Below are 15,277 nucleotides of genomic sequence, written 5' to 3'. Positions count from 1 at the left end.
CAGTAGACATCGCTTATCTAGACTTTAGTAAGGCTTTTGATACTGTCCCACATAGAAGGCTTATCAATAAAGTGCAGTCATTGGGCTTGGACTCCCATATTGTTGAATGGATTAGGCAGTGGCTGGGGGACAGACAACAGAGGGTTGTAGTCAATGGAGTATATTCAGACCAAGGTCTTGTTACCTAGTGGGGTACCTCAGGGATCTGTTCTGGGACCCATATTGTTTAATATCTTTATCAGCGAAATTGCAGAAGGCCTCGATGGTAAGGTGTGTCTTTTTGCTGATGACACAAGATTTGTAACAGGGTTGATGTTCCTGGAGGAATACACCAAATGGAAAAGGACTTAGGAAAACTAGAGGAATGGTCAAAAATCTGGCAACTAAAATTTAATGTTGATAAGTGCAAGATAATGCACCTGGGACGTAAAAACCCAAGAGCAGAATATAAAATCAGTGATACAGTCCTAACCTCAGTATCTGAGGAAAGGGATTTAGGGATCATTATTTCAGAAGACTTAAAGGTAGGCAGACAATGTCACAGAGCAGCAGGAAATGCTAGCAGAATGCTTGGGTGTATAGGCAAGAGGAATTACCAGTAGAAAGAGGGAGGTGCTCATGCCGCTCTACAGAGCACTAGTGAGACCTCATTTGGAGTATTGTGCTCAGTACTGGAGACCATATCTCCAGAAGGATATTGATACTTTGGAGAGAGTTCAGAGAAGAGCTACTAAACTGGTACATGGATTGCAGGATAAAACTTACCAGGAAAGATTAAAGGAACTTAACATGTATAGCTTGGAAGAAAGACGAGACAGAGGGGATATGATAGAAACTTTTAAATACATAAAGGGAATCAACAAGGTAAAAGAGGAAAGAATATTTAAAAGAAGAAAAACTGCTACAAGAGGACATAGTTTTAAATTAGAGGGGCAAAGGTTTAAAAGTAATATCAGGAAGTATTACTTTACTGAGAGAGTAGTGGATGCATGGAATAGCCTTCCTGCAGAAGTGGCAGCTGCAAATACAGTGAAGAAGTTTAAGCATGCATGGGATAGGCATAAGGCCATCCTTCATAGAAGATAGGGCCTGGGGCTATCCATAGTATTTAGTATATTGGGCAGACTAGATGGGCCAAATGGTTCTTATCTGCCGACACATTCTATGTTTCTATGAAAATTGTAGATTCACACTGAAGGCATCAAAACTATGAATTAATGTGGAATTATATACATAACAAAAAAGTGTGAAACAACTGAAAATGTGTCATATTCTAGGTTCTTCAAAGTAGCCACCTTTTGCTTTGATTACTGCTTTGCACACTCTTGGCATTCTCTTGATGAGCTTCAAGAGGTAGTCACCTGAAATGGTCTTCCAACAGTCTTGAAGGAGTTCCCAGAGATGCTTAGCACTTTTTGGCCCTTTTGCCTTCACTCTGCGGTCCAGCTCACCCCAAACTATCTCGATTGGGTTCATGTCCGGTGACTGTGGAGGCCAGGTCATCTGGCGCAGCACCCCATCACTCTCCTTCATGGTCAAATAGCCCTTACACAGCCTGCAGGTGTGTTTGGGGTCATTGTCCTGTTGAAAAATAAATGAGGGTCCAACTAAACGCAAACCGGATGGAATAGCATGCCGCTGCAAGATGCTGTGGTAGCCATGCTGGTTCAGTATGCCTTCAATTTTGAATAAATCCCCAACAGTGTCACCAGCAAAGCACCCCCACACCATCACACCTCCTCCTCCATGCTTCAAGGTGGGAACCAGGCATGTAGAGTCCATCCGTTCACCTTTTCTGCGTCGCACAAAGATACTGTGATTGGAACCAAAGATCTCAAATTTGGACTCATCAGACCAAAGCACAGATTTCCACTGGTCTAATGTCCATTCCTTGTGTTCTTTAGCCCAAGTCTCTTCTGCTTGTTGCCTGTCCTTAGCAGTTGTTTCCTAGCAGATATTCTACCATGAAGACCTGATTCACACAGTCTCCTCTTAACAGTTGTTCTAGAGATGTGTCTGCTGCTAGAACTCTGTGTGGCATTGACCTGGTCTCTAATCTGAGCTGCTGTTAACCTGCGATTTCTGAGGCTGGTGACTCGGATGAACTTATCCTCCGCAGCAGAGGTGACTCTTGGTCTTCCTTTCCTGGGGCGGTCCGCATGTCAGCCAGTTTCTTTGTAGCGCTTGATGGTTTTTGTGACTGCACTTGGGGACATTTTTTAAAGTTTTCCCAATTTTTCGGACTGACTGACCTTCATTTCTTAAAGTAATGATGGCCACTCGTTTTTCTTTACTTAGCTGCTTTTTTCTTGCCATAATACAAATTCTAACAGTCTATTCAGTAGGACTATCAGCTGTGTATCCACCTGACTTCTCCACAACGAAACTGATGGTCCCAACCCCATTTATAAGGCAAGAAATCCCACTTATTAAACCTGACAGGGCACACCTGTAAAGTGAAAACCATTTCAGGTGACTACCTCTTGAAGCTCATCAAGAGAATGCCAAGAGTCTGCAAAGCAGTAATCAAAGCAAAAGGTGGCTGCTTTGAAGAACCTAGAATATGACATATTTTCATTTGTTTAACACTCTTTTGTTATGTATATAATTCCACATGTGTTAAATTATAGTTTTGATGCCTTCAGTGTGAATCTACAATTTTCACAGTCATGAAAATAAAGAAAACTCTTTGAATGAGAAGGTGTGTCCAAACTTTTGGTCTGTACTGTATATATTTATATATTCACACACACACACCAGCACAACCACTAACTCCCTGCTACACCTACATAACACACATAGGTTTAACCAGCTGTCAGCACCCTAGTGTGTCCTCCTCTACAGCTCATGAGCGACTACATAATGGTCAAACAGAATGTACTGTCTGCTGTTTGTGTTCCTGTGGGATATGGGTATCCCAACAACTCATGGAGTTTGCACTACCTTGCAGGCCAGGGCTCTCCAGGTCAGTGATCGGGAGGTTAGAGCAACAAAAAACAAACAAAAAAAACACGGAAATAAAAAAAGATTTGTGTGCATGAGCCCTAAAGCTGGAACCAGTAAGCGGAGAGCACTGGGAATAGGAGTAGGGTTCTGATGTGGCAGTGAATCGATAAGTAGGATTTTGTTGTTAATCCATTGTAAGCTATATATAAAAAATACCGCCACTAGACAATCCCACCATTCATGGAGGGCCAGGTCCCACACTGAATCATGGTGGGTAATCTCCATAATGTGCAAAATATGACATGGCAGAGGACAAGCAAGAACAGGTGTTCACTGTGGCACTTTTGGCACTCAATTATTATGTCTGGCACCTGGCACAGCAGTCACATTCCCTGCACTACTGTCACTCCAGACCTAGGAAACCTCCCCTACTACAATCAGCATGCAGGATTTCTGCAGAAAGATACACGAGACTGCAGAAGGGCACAGGTCCACACTTACATAACTGACAGCAGCGCCTCAGTACAGACAGCCCTGAAGAACACTTATGACATCTGTGCAGCGAGGAGCTGGTGCACAGCATGGGGTCATTACGGGCGCTAGTCACTCACCTGGCGCACACGCTAAGCCTACACAACATGACTACTGTTGTAAGACGCAGTGCAAGCAAACACTGCGGCTCCTCACTGCTGTGTGTCAGCGGGACTGTCTGTCCTTGCCACAGCTCCTCGCCTTTGCGTAAACCATGCCCCTTTCTCCTCAAGTAGGCGCAATGATGTGTATAATTCAGGGTCTATCATGTCTGTAGCGGCATTAGCTAATGGGGTAGGGGCCCTGGGAACAGGGGAAGCAGGGCCCACCAGCACCCCAGGTAGGACTCAAACAGTATGTATTGTTATTGTAGTATAATCAGGAGGTAGGGCTTTACATCCACTCGGGCCCACTCCTGCCACAGGCCCCATAGCAGCTGCGTGGTCTGCCTATATTAGAGGTACGCCACTACTGGAAACCACCATACACTATTAAAAAAGTAATAACTTAATGACTTTAGAAGGACTAATTTCAAGAAAATAGAGGGGTGGGAAATTAAAAGGGTCAGAATAATCAGTGGGTGTGTGTATAACGAGTGGACATTATTAAATGTGGTCATCTAAAAGTCAACTAAACTGTATGTCAGACTGTATGTCAGTAAAAGGAAGGAGGGACCACACTATGGTTTACCAGAGAAGTAAGTAATAGAGTAAGAGAAAAGAAGGTTGTGTTTCAGACGTGTAGCTGATAGAGAACTGTATAAAATCACACAAAGAGGCCAAACATCTTAGTCCACCCCCCATTTCCCACATAGCCCAGTCCCTTCCAGTTAAGCACCACTCACTTCTTGACTGAGTAGGAAACAATTGTAGAAGCTCTAGTCAAAATGCGCCAGTTTGTGCCCCTTGTTAGACAGATTCCAGACGCAGACACGTTACTGAATGTGGACCAAGCAGTCTCAGAATCACATACATAAGTAAAAGTGTTCCAAAGTTATTACCACATAAAGGAACGCATGCTACATATTACGGAGTAGCATCCTGACTCTAAAATAGGCTGTAGAATAACAGATTCTAAGAACTTAGAAGGAAGCCCATGATGCCCCCGTACACCACTGGTGCCATAGCAGCTACCAGGCCACTCTTTCTGTTATTTCTTGCATTTTATACATCTAAATGATTGGCTCTTAAAGGGAACCTGTCACCATGATTTTGCACATAGAGCTGGGGACATGGGCTGCTAGATGGCCGCTAGCACATCTGCAGTACCCAGTCCCCATAGCTCTCTGCGCTTTTATTGTGTTAAAAAACAGTTTTGATCCATATGCAAATGACCTGATATGAGTCCTGTAGCTGGAGATGAGTCAAGTGGAAAGGAGCCCAGCACCACCCCGCGTCATCCAAATCTCCTCCTTGCTGGCTGACGTCACAGAGCTGGAGCGCCGAAATCTCGCGATGCGTGAGCTAGCGCATGCGCAGTTCGTTCCCTGTGCTGATGCCAGTACAGGGAATGAACATGATGCCGACACTGCGCATGCGCTAGCTCACGCATCACGAGATTTCGGCGCTTCAGCTCTGTGACGTCAGCCAGCAAGGAGGAGATTTGGAGGACGCGGGGCGGAGGAGATTTGGAGGACGCGGGGCGGTGCTGGGCTCCTTTCCGCTTGACTCATCTCCGGCTACAGGACTCATATCAGGTCATTTGAATATCAATCAAAACGGTTTTTTAACACAATAAAAGCGCAGAGAGCTATGGGACCTGAGTACTGCAGATGTGCTAGCGGGCATCTAGTAGCTCATTTCCCCAGCTCTATGCGCAAAATCATGGTGACAGGTTCCCTTTAAATATGAATTGATTCTTTCACACAGCTGGACAGATCTGGTTGCCATACCATTGATGTAAAGTCTGGGGTGTTCAGGATGAACGAAATTAACAAGAGAAATGAACTGAAAGTTGCAGCTTCTGTTACAGAGGAGGGGACTGGTAAGTCTGATGTATTCCTGACTGTTAGTTGCATCTAAAATGTGTTATTACAACATGAGAGACAAAGATCCCTGAGTTATTATTTTGTAGTTAGGGGTCTTTGTTACAAATTTTTTATAGGAGCCCTAGGAGCTTCAAATTTCATCTCAGATTGGCTGGGTAGAAAAAATATAAAGTCAAAGTATATTCTCTTTAGCATCCTCCTGTATTGCATCCTCCTGAAATGTTCCCCAGGACATCCACCTGCATCATCTACCTCGTTCTGGCCATTACATATTTATCATCATAATTTGGCACAATTACATTGAAATGAACAGTGTTCAGGTTGCACACCTCATTTATTCACCCCCCCACGCACACTTCTTCTGACCTTTGTGCAGTTTCAGAAATAATGGTTGTCACCTGTAAGTCACACTCTAGACAACCTGTTTAACAATAAAGCTGCCCTTTTTCTGAACGGAAATATGATGATAAGCTATGTCAGGCACATTAATACAAGTTGACATTTCTAATGGTCAAAGAATGACTACAAGATCAGTAGAGTTTGAAGCAGTTTAATAAATGAAATGAAATGATACTTGTAGTAGATACAGTTACAGTTGAGTACTCCACATGAGCCCCATTGTATATTAAAAGAGGTGGCCACTTTCTGGCTATTGTTGATCAATGTGTTTGTAAGATGATTATATGGCACTTACCAATATAGCCTTTGTTGAAATTCAGCACCATTTTCTATATTTCATAAAGTATGCTCCCTTGTTGGCCAAGTCTTTTCTTCTGCCTATACCAGGCATGGCCAACCTGTGGCTCTCCAGCTGTTGTAAAACTACAACACTCAACATGCCCTGCTGTAGGCTGATGGCAGTCCAGGCATGCTGGGAGTTGTAGTTTTGCAACATCTGGAGATCCTCAGGTTGGCCATCCCTGGCCTATACAGAGGTCTTGTACATAAAATGGCTGCTGATGGAGGATCATGTGATCAGGCAAATCACCTCCATTTGATGTCTCCTCTGTTCAAATACACTGCATCTGCTATCTGCACTTGCAATTTTGGGAGTTTAGGGCAGATACAGTGTATTAGAATGCAGGAGACATCACATGGAGGTGATATACCTGACCACATGACCCTTCATCAGCGGCCATCTTATGGACAGGACCTCTATGTGGACAGCACAAAAGACAAGGGAGCATGGCCTATGAAATATAGCAAAATGGTACAGAATATCAACAAAGAGTATATTGCCAATTTTCATATAGTCATCTTACATACAGATTGGTCACAAGCAGCCATGGTCCTAAAGTGGCTAAAACTGACCATACACTTTCGACAGAGGTAGGTTAATAGCTGAACATCCCTTAAACAAACAATAAGGGATTGTTTGACACACACAGCCATACACATTTTAGCCCATATTGGCCATTACAGTCATTCAGACTTGCAGCACGCCAGACCTGCAGGGTATAGCGACAGTGAGGGTTACTCACTTTTCTGAGGAGAACCCTGGGCAGGCATGCGACAGTGAAGGAGAGGTAGACACTAGTTCCTCTGGGGAACACTCTGGATGTAGGGACCAGGCCTGATGGTATGTGAGGTGCCCTGGATGTTGCAGGTGTTTTGAGTGCCTTAGGTAAGGTCCCTTTAAGAATCGTGACGCCAGTGCCTGTAAGGATTAAGAGAGTACACAGTTGGTAAACCAAACGTTGCTTTACTTTAGACAACAGTCCAACTTTATACAATCGGTTGCAGGGGTGTATAATGCAGTCCTTTACAGTACATATGCACAGCAGGTTTACTTGATAGCACAGCAGGTTTCAATCTTGCAAGATACTTGGAGGGTATATAGTTAATGCTTTGCAGTGCAGTGCTGCTCTATCCCCACAGCTATTCTAGCTGGCTGGATCCCAAGGCCCGGATGCCTAATTGCTGGCTTAAATCCTTGGTATATAAATTCCTTCCTCCAGTATTGGCACTTGCTTGAGGTTACAATACCTTATTTTCCTAGCTGTCTTCACTGCTGGATTGGAAAGGTGACTGCAGGTTTCTCCCAGGAGGTGCTGTCCTACTACTGGGGTATCTCAAATGAGCTATCCTTAGCCTCAGGAGCTTCAGGCTGACTAGGTGACTCCTCTAGTCCCCTGGAATACACTCGGTCTCCAAGTAGGCTGTACTCCTTCTAGCCTCCTGGTGCAACTAGAAACCAGGACTATCTAGCTGCATGTCAGGAGGAGGCCCTCAGCATATCTTGAGCTGGTGCCTTCTCACTTCTGACTCCACAGACTCCTGACTATGACCTAACCCCTCCCTGTCTGGGCCTGGACATTTATACTAGGGGCTCCCTATCTCCCTCTAGTGTCTGGAATGTTCAATTACACCCAACTAGGCCTGATAAGCATTAACAGGGGAAATATACCAATGCAAAAACACACAGGAAATACATTAAAATGCATGGATAAATAGAATATCACTGTCCCTTGTGAGCAGAAGTAACACGTTACCCAATTGACCCTTGTGTAGTGCCCACTCCTACCTAGTGGGACACTACAGACTATCTATACAGTCTTTCCGGGAACTTTCTCTTAAAGCAAGATCTATTGTTGATTAAAGCTTTTGAGGCCCCTTACATATTAAACTCTTGTCTGTCAAGACCGTAGTTTTTGTCAGGGTCAGCCAACAATCTAATGTGTCTGACAAGATCCTGACTCATTTGACAGATGATGTCGAGGGAGAGATTGATTGGGTGCAATGGACCTCAGTGCCCCTTCCTTTTGTTCTCCCAGGAGATTAGTTGCTGCCAGAAGTATCTGGCAGAGGTTTTCGCCTCTCCCCCCCTTAAAAGCCCATATAGTCGAGCCATGTGTATAGACAATGTGAAGGGGTATTTCAAGATTTTAATATTGATGGCCTATTGTCACGGTGGTGAGTGGGGAAAACCCCCCACCGTGCAATAGCTGCTGCTGCAACGCCAGATAGCAGGGAACAGGGAGCTGGTCACCTCCTCACGTAACCCTAAGCGCTCTCCCTGGACTCCTAGCGTATGAGCCGCCTCATAAGGTAAGGGGGCTCATACTCTCCAACCTCGGACCCTGCTATCCCTGCTACACCCTAGGCCTGATGACAGGGCAGAGAATGCCTGTGCATCCTCGACACGGATGACTGGCGTCTCCAGAGGCCCAGTAGCTGACAGGATGCAAGGCAATGGGGGAAACAGTACGGCAGGTAAGACACAAAGCACAATAACAATGTTATCTACTCTTACCTGCCGCAGCCAAGATGGAAAGAGGCTCCGGGCTGGGAAACCCACGGTCTTGCCTTCGCTTAACCCCTCCGGGTAAGCACGCCCCTTTCGGAGCCATCACACACCATAATCAAACCTCTCAGACAAAACCCACACCACAACTACATACACCAGGTGGGGAGAGGAATGACAAACACACCGGAGGGGACAACAGACACAGCAAGGGAAACAGAATAATAAATAAGGGTGGCTCACACAGACAGGATTACAAACAGCCCAGGAGCAGAGCTCCACACCAAGCTGAGCCAAATCCAAACTGAACCCTCAGGCTCCAACACACCAACATATAAGGAGGCCTGAGGTCACACCCACACAGAGACACACCCAATGTTCACAACACACAGAAGGGGATTAACCCTTCCAACACCAATGGAAGGGAGGACAGCAACTAAAAGGGGAAGTGCATACAACTCAAACCCTGTGGACACCAAACAGGGAATGTGCACACATATAAAACACGTTGCCAAGGGCAACCGCACGCATGACTGTTGTCCGCGACAACCGCACCTGAGGCAACCACTAAGTGCCCCCAGCTGCGGTTGACGAACTCCAAAACGCGAGCAACCGCGTGCGGCTCCCAAGGAGTCACGACCAAGACCGAGGGTCGTGACACCTATCCTTAGAATAGGCTATCAATATCTGATCGGCGTGGGTCACCCTTTAAGATCAGCTGTTCCTGAGTAGTGATGAGCGGCAGGGATCATATTCGAATTCGCGATATTTCGCGAATATTTTTTAGAATATTCGTCGAATATTCGAAAATTCGAAAATTCGCGATTTTTTTTCTTGAAAAAAATCGGCAGGGTAATGATTGTGTAATATGCGAATTTTCGTAATTCGAATTTTCGGATTCGAATTTTTATTGCGAATTTTTCAACTTACAACTATTAGACAAAGAAGATTATAGCACTATATTAGCTAAATTGCTCTATATTCGATTTTTGGAATATTCGCTATATTGCTATAACAGTTTTTTCGAATATTCTTAATATATAGCAATATAGCGAATATTCGAAAAAAACGAATATAGAGCAATTTAGCTAATATAGTGCTATAATCTTTTTTTTATAGTTGTAATTTTTTTCCAATCTGAACTTCAGATGAGAAAAAAATTACAACTATTAGACAAAGAAGATTATAGCACTATATTAGCTAAATTGCTATATATTCGTTTTTTTTCGAATATTCGCTATATTGCTATAACTTCGTTTTTTCGAATATTTGTAATATTCTAAAACAAGAATATATAGCAATATAGCGAATATTCGAAAAAAACGAATATAGAGCAATTTAGCTAATATAGTGCTATAATCTTCTTTGTCTAAAAGTTGAAAAATTCGCAATAAAAATTCGAATCCGAAAATTCGAATTACGAAAATTCGCATATTACACTATCATTACCTTGCCGATTTTTTCAAGAAAAAAAAACTGTCCATTTTCGAATATGACCCCTGCCGCTCATCACTACTCCCAAAGTCAAGTATATTGCAGCCTTCTTATTGGCCCACAAGCTAGAAGCAGGAAGGGATCATGTGTACTGATTAAAAAAAAAAAAAAATCGAAAAAAAAAAAATCGGGAAAAAAATCGAATATTCGAAATTGCGAATATATATAACTATATTCGAAATATTCGCGAATTTGCGAAGTACCTATATTCGCGATAAAAATTCGAAATTCGAATATTCGTGATCAACACTATTCCTGAGTAGCTCAGATTACAACTTCCATACATTGTATAGTGGATGGATCTGGTTACTGCAGCATTCCTCCCTTTCACATCACTGGGAGCAGCTTTACAGTTACCAACTCCATCCATTATACATAATAAACGGAACTGCATAGTTCTGGTCGCAACTTCCAGCATGGATTATTGGATCCCCACCAATCAAATATTGATGCCTATACTTAGAATAGGACACCAGTATTAAGGTCTTGGAATACACCTTTAACTAGATCCAATATACCCAGCTAAACACTGGCAAAAATAAATAATTGCAATGGGCTAAGAAATATACAAGAGATATACACAAACTAACCCTCAATAGTTGCATGAATGCTTGCAAACTATTAACTATAGCACCGAAAATTACCCTTCCATATCATCATATCTATAGAACACTTTTGTTTTCAACCAAACCTGTCCTATTTGTCAATCGGTAGCTGTGGCGTATTAATCAATCACAGTGTGCCACAACATACTGAACTACCTCTTGCCTTTACGCCATCATTAACAAATGTGGCACAATTTACAGCTGTGCGTGATCTTTAATGTTTAGTTACTAAAACCCCTCTAAAAAAATGTACCCTTCAAAGCTAGAGATGAGGCGATAGCCAATTTGGGTTTGATTTGGCCAAATCAGTCAACCAATTTGATTTGTGTACAAACCCGTTCTGGCCTTCCAAATTGTATATCACCCTGTGAGGTCTCCTAGTATTTTCTCAGACATTTCTCACCTATAAAAAAAACTTTTCACACTGCCAACATTTGTGCAAAAATGCAGGTCTAATCCAATTTGTTTAGACTCAGTTCACTCATCTCTGCTCAAAACCAATACTATATGGTGTACTATACCATGGTATTACAGGATATTATTAGAGATGAGCGAATCGAAGTTAACGAAGTGGAATTCAATCCGAATTTCAGGAAAAATTTGATTTGCACCAAATCCAAATTTCCTCACGCTTCATGGTAACTAATCGCGTTTATTCCTAAAATGGCTGCTGCACATGTTAGGACATGGAGCAAAGAACTCTGGAAACAAGGGATCACTCACAATTCCATGCTTGCAGCCAATCAGCAGCCAGCCCCTGTGATGTCACAGCCCTAAAAATGACCTCCGCTATTTTGGATTCTGCCGGGAGAGACATCAGCAGGCGCTAGGGACAGTGCTAGAAAAGACTTCATTGTGCTGAAAAAACGATTTACAAGTTCAGGGAAAGATTATTCAAGTTGTAGGAAAAGGATAGGGAGGCATTTTCTACACTATAAAAGAAGAACAGGGTGCAATAGGAGAGTGTACAGCCTGGGTAATAGGAGCGATTCTATTACACCTTGCTGCACTGACTGCCGATCTACACTGAGCAAAAATATAAACGCAACACTTTTGGTTTTTTCTCCCATTTTGCATGAGCTGAACTCACAGATCAGAAACATTTTCTATGTACACAAAAGACCCATTACTCTCAAATATTGTTCACAAAGCTGTCTAAATCTGTGTTAGTGAGCACTTCTCCTTTGCCTAGATAATCTATCCCACCTCCCAGGTGCGGCATATCAAGGTGCTGATTAGACAGCATGAATATTGCACAGGTGTGCCTTAGACTGCCCACAATAAAAGTCCACTCTGAAATGTGCAGTTTGATCACACAGCACAATGCCACAGATGTTGCAATGTTTGAGGGAGCGTGCCACATTTTGTGCAGACATTTTTTGGCTATGCAAACAGATTGTTGCTGCAGCTGTCCAGGTGGCTGTTTTCAGACGATCATGGAAGTGAACATGCTGGATGTGGAGGTCCTGGGCTGGTGTTGTTATACGTGGGCTGTGGTTGTGAGGCCGGTTGGATTTACTGCCAAATTCTCTGAAACGCCTTTGGAGATGGCTTATGGTAGAGAAATGAACATTCATTGCACTGGCAACAGGTCTGGTAGACATTCCTGCAGTAAGCATGCTAATTGCACGCTCCCTCAAATGTTGCGACATCTGTGGCATTGTGCTGTGTGATCAAAATGCACATTTCAAAGCGGTCTTTTATTGTGGGAAGTCTAAAGCACACCTGTGCAATATTCATGCTGTCTAATCAGCACCTTGATATGCTACACCTGTGAGGTGGGATGGATTATCTCAGCAAAGGAGAAGTGCTCAATAACACAGATTTAGACAGATTTGTGAACAATGTTTGAGAGTAATGGGTATTTTGTGTATGTAGAAAATGTTTCACATCTTTGAGTTCAGCTGATGCATAATGGGAGCAAAACCAAAAGTCTTGCGCTTTTATTTTTGCTCAGTATAAATTGGGGTTATACTGCTGCTTTTAGGTTGTTTGCACTATAGGATACATCACTAATTCTAGCAAACCATGCTTGTGTTTGGGGTGCAAGTAGTGTTGATCGAGCACAAAAGGGCTTGTGTGCTCGGGCACCCAAGTATAATGGAAGTCAATCGGAGAACCTGAGCATTAAACCAGGCACCCAATGCTTTGAAGAGGGAAGGATGCCTAGTTCAAAGGAAAAGTTCAGAAATTGATGGAAACACCACCAAAATAGTTCGGGAACAGCATGGGGAGGATGTCTGGATGCATCGTGGACTCCCAGGTTGCTGCTGGGAATGATGTTGTCAGCACTTCCATTCGGATGTCTGCCCTATCAACTTTCAATGGTACTTTCTGTGCCTACCATGGTGACCACAGGTAAATGAGGGTTCGATTCCGGAGAGGGAGCCTGAGAAATGGCTACCACATCCAAGGAAGACAGCAAGCGCGCAAATTACCCACGCCCAACGGGGGGAATAATGACAACAAATAACAATGCAGGACTCTTTCTAGGCCCTGTAATTGGAATGAGTAAAATCCTTTAATGAGGTACTATTGGAGGGCAAGTCTGGTGCCAGCAGCCGACTCGCTCTCGGCCTCCACAACATTCACCCAGTGTGACATCAGGATGAGGATTGTGTTGACCAGACTTTTGGATAGTGAGACTGGACTTGTAGGTGAGGGCATGTTGGTGAGCTGACCCTCTAAAAGATTGTAGGTGAGGGCCTGCTGGTGAGCTGAGCCTCTAAAACATATGCAAGGGCCTGCAGGTGAGCTGACCCTCTAAAAGAATGTAGGTGAGGGCCTGCTAATTAGCTGACCCTCTAAAAGGTTGTAGGTGAAGACCTGCAGGTGAGCTGACCCTCTAAAACATATGTGAGGGCCTGTAGGTGAGCTGACCCTGTAAAAAATTGTAGGTGAGGGCCTGCAGGTGAGCTGACCCTATAAAAGATTGTAGGCAAGGACTTGCTGGTGAGCTGACTGTCTAAAGGTTGTAGGAGAGTGCCTTCAGGTGAGCTGACCCTGTAAAACATTATATGAGAGGGCCTGTAGGTGAGCTGACACTGTAAAAGATTGTAGGTGAGGGCCTGCCGGTGAGCTGATCCTCTAAAAGGTTGTAGGTGGGGGCCTGCAGGTGAGCTGATCCTGTAAAATATTGTAGGTTAGGGCCTACAGGTGAGTTGACCCTGTAAAAGATTGTAGGTGAGGTCCTGCAGGTGAGCTGACCCTATTAAAGATTGTAGGTGAGGGCATGCAGGTGTGCTGATCTTTAAAAAAAAATATATGCGAGGGCCTACGGTTGAACTGACCCTGTAAAAGATTGTAAATGAGGGCCTGCTGGTGAGCTGACCATCAAAATAATTATATGCAGGGGCCTGCAGGTGAGCTGACCCTCTAAAAAATTATATGCAAGGGCCTGCAGGTGAGCTGACCCTGTAAAGCATTATATGTGAGGGCATATATGCGAGAGCATTATATGCGACAAATAAGCATTTTGATATGATGGAGGAGGAGGAGGATGATAAAAGGAAGATTCAACCATATACCCTTTTTTTGTGGTGGTAGGGGTGCATGGGAATACAGTGTATTCAGCACATTATAAACAACACAATTTAAAGTGCCTTTATGTTCAGCCGCTTTCCTCTGGTGGAATTGAGAAGTCAGGGGCAATCCAGGCCTTTTTCATTTTTTTAAGAGTCAACCTGTCAGCATTTTCAGTTGACAGGCGGATACGCTCATCTGTTATAATGCCACCAGCAGCACTAAATACCCGCTCAGACAAAACGCTGGTGGCAGGGCAGGCCAGCACCTCCAAGGCGCAGAATGCCAGTTCATGCCACGTGTCCAGCTTTGACACCCAGTAGTTGTAAGGCACAGTGGGTTCATTGAGGACGCTGACACAGTCTATGTACTCCTTCACCATCTGCCATAATTTTTCCCTCCTTGTGACAGTAGGCTGCGCATCAGGGTGAGGATGCTAGTGGTGTGTCATGAAACTGTCCAAGGCTTTGTAGAGTGTTTCTCTGCTTCTGTTGGAACTGCTGTGTGTCCCCCTTGTCTCCCCTGCTCGGTTGGCCAAGGAACTACAGACTCTGCCGCCAGCGTTGTCAGATGGAAATTTTTGGAGCAGGGATGACTTTTAATCTCCTTATCCTCTTCCCCCTCTTCTGCCCACCAACGCTGAACAGATGGAATTAAACTTCCATTGGTACTATCCTCTTTAGCAGAGGCAACCATCTCCTGCTCCTCCTCTTTATCGTCCAATTTGCGCTGAGAGGACAAACTGAGGGTGGTCTGGCTATCACCCTGTGTAATGTCTTCCCCCATTTCCACCTCTTCCACATGCAAAGCGTCATCCTTAATTGGGAGCATCAAGCGTTTGAGTAGACACAGAAGTGGGATGGTTACGCTGATAATAGCGTTAACACCACTCACCATCTGTGTTGATTCCTCAAAGTTTCTTAAAAGCTCACAGAGGTCAGACATCCA

At 44.0% G+C, this 15,277-nt stretch overlaps 1 protein-coding gene across 1 annotated transcript in view; it reads left to right on the top strand.

Annotated features, from left to right (window-relative positions):
• LOC122942209 (alpha-2-macroglobulin-like protein 1) overlaps positions 1-15,277 on the top strand; it is a 288,592-nt gene that overhangs the window by 56,684 nt on the left and 216,631 nt on the right. The window contains exon 9 of the mRNA XM_044299708.1: positions 5,346-5,460. Within this exon, the coding sequence (XP_044155643.1) occupies positions 5,346-5,460 (115 nt within the window). The remainder of the gene's footprint in view (positions 1-5,345; positions 5,461-15,277) is intronic.

This window comes from Bufo gargarizans, chromosome 6 (genome assembly GCF_014858855.1).
Source record: "Bufo gargarizans isolate SCDJY-AF-19 chromosome 6, ASM1485885v1, whole genome shotgun sequence".
NCBI classification, from domain to species: domain Eukaryota; kingdom Metazoa; phylum Chordata; class Amphibia; order Anura; family Bufonidae; genus Bufo; species Bufo gargarizans.
This window is presented reverse-complemented; position numbering and strand designations above follow the sequence as displayed.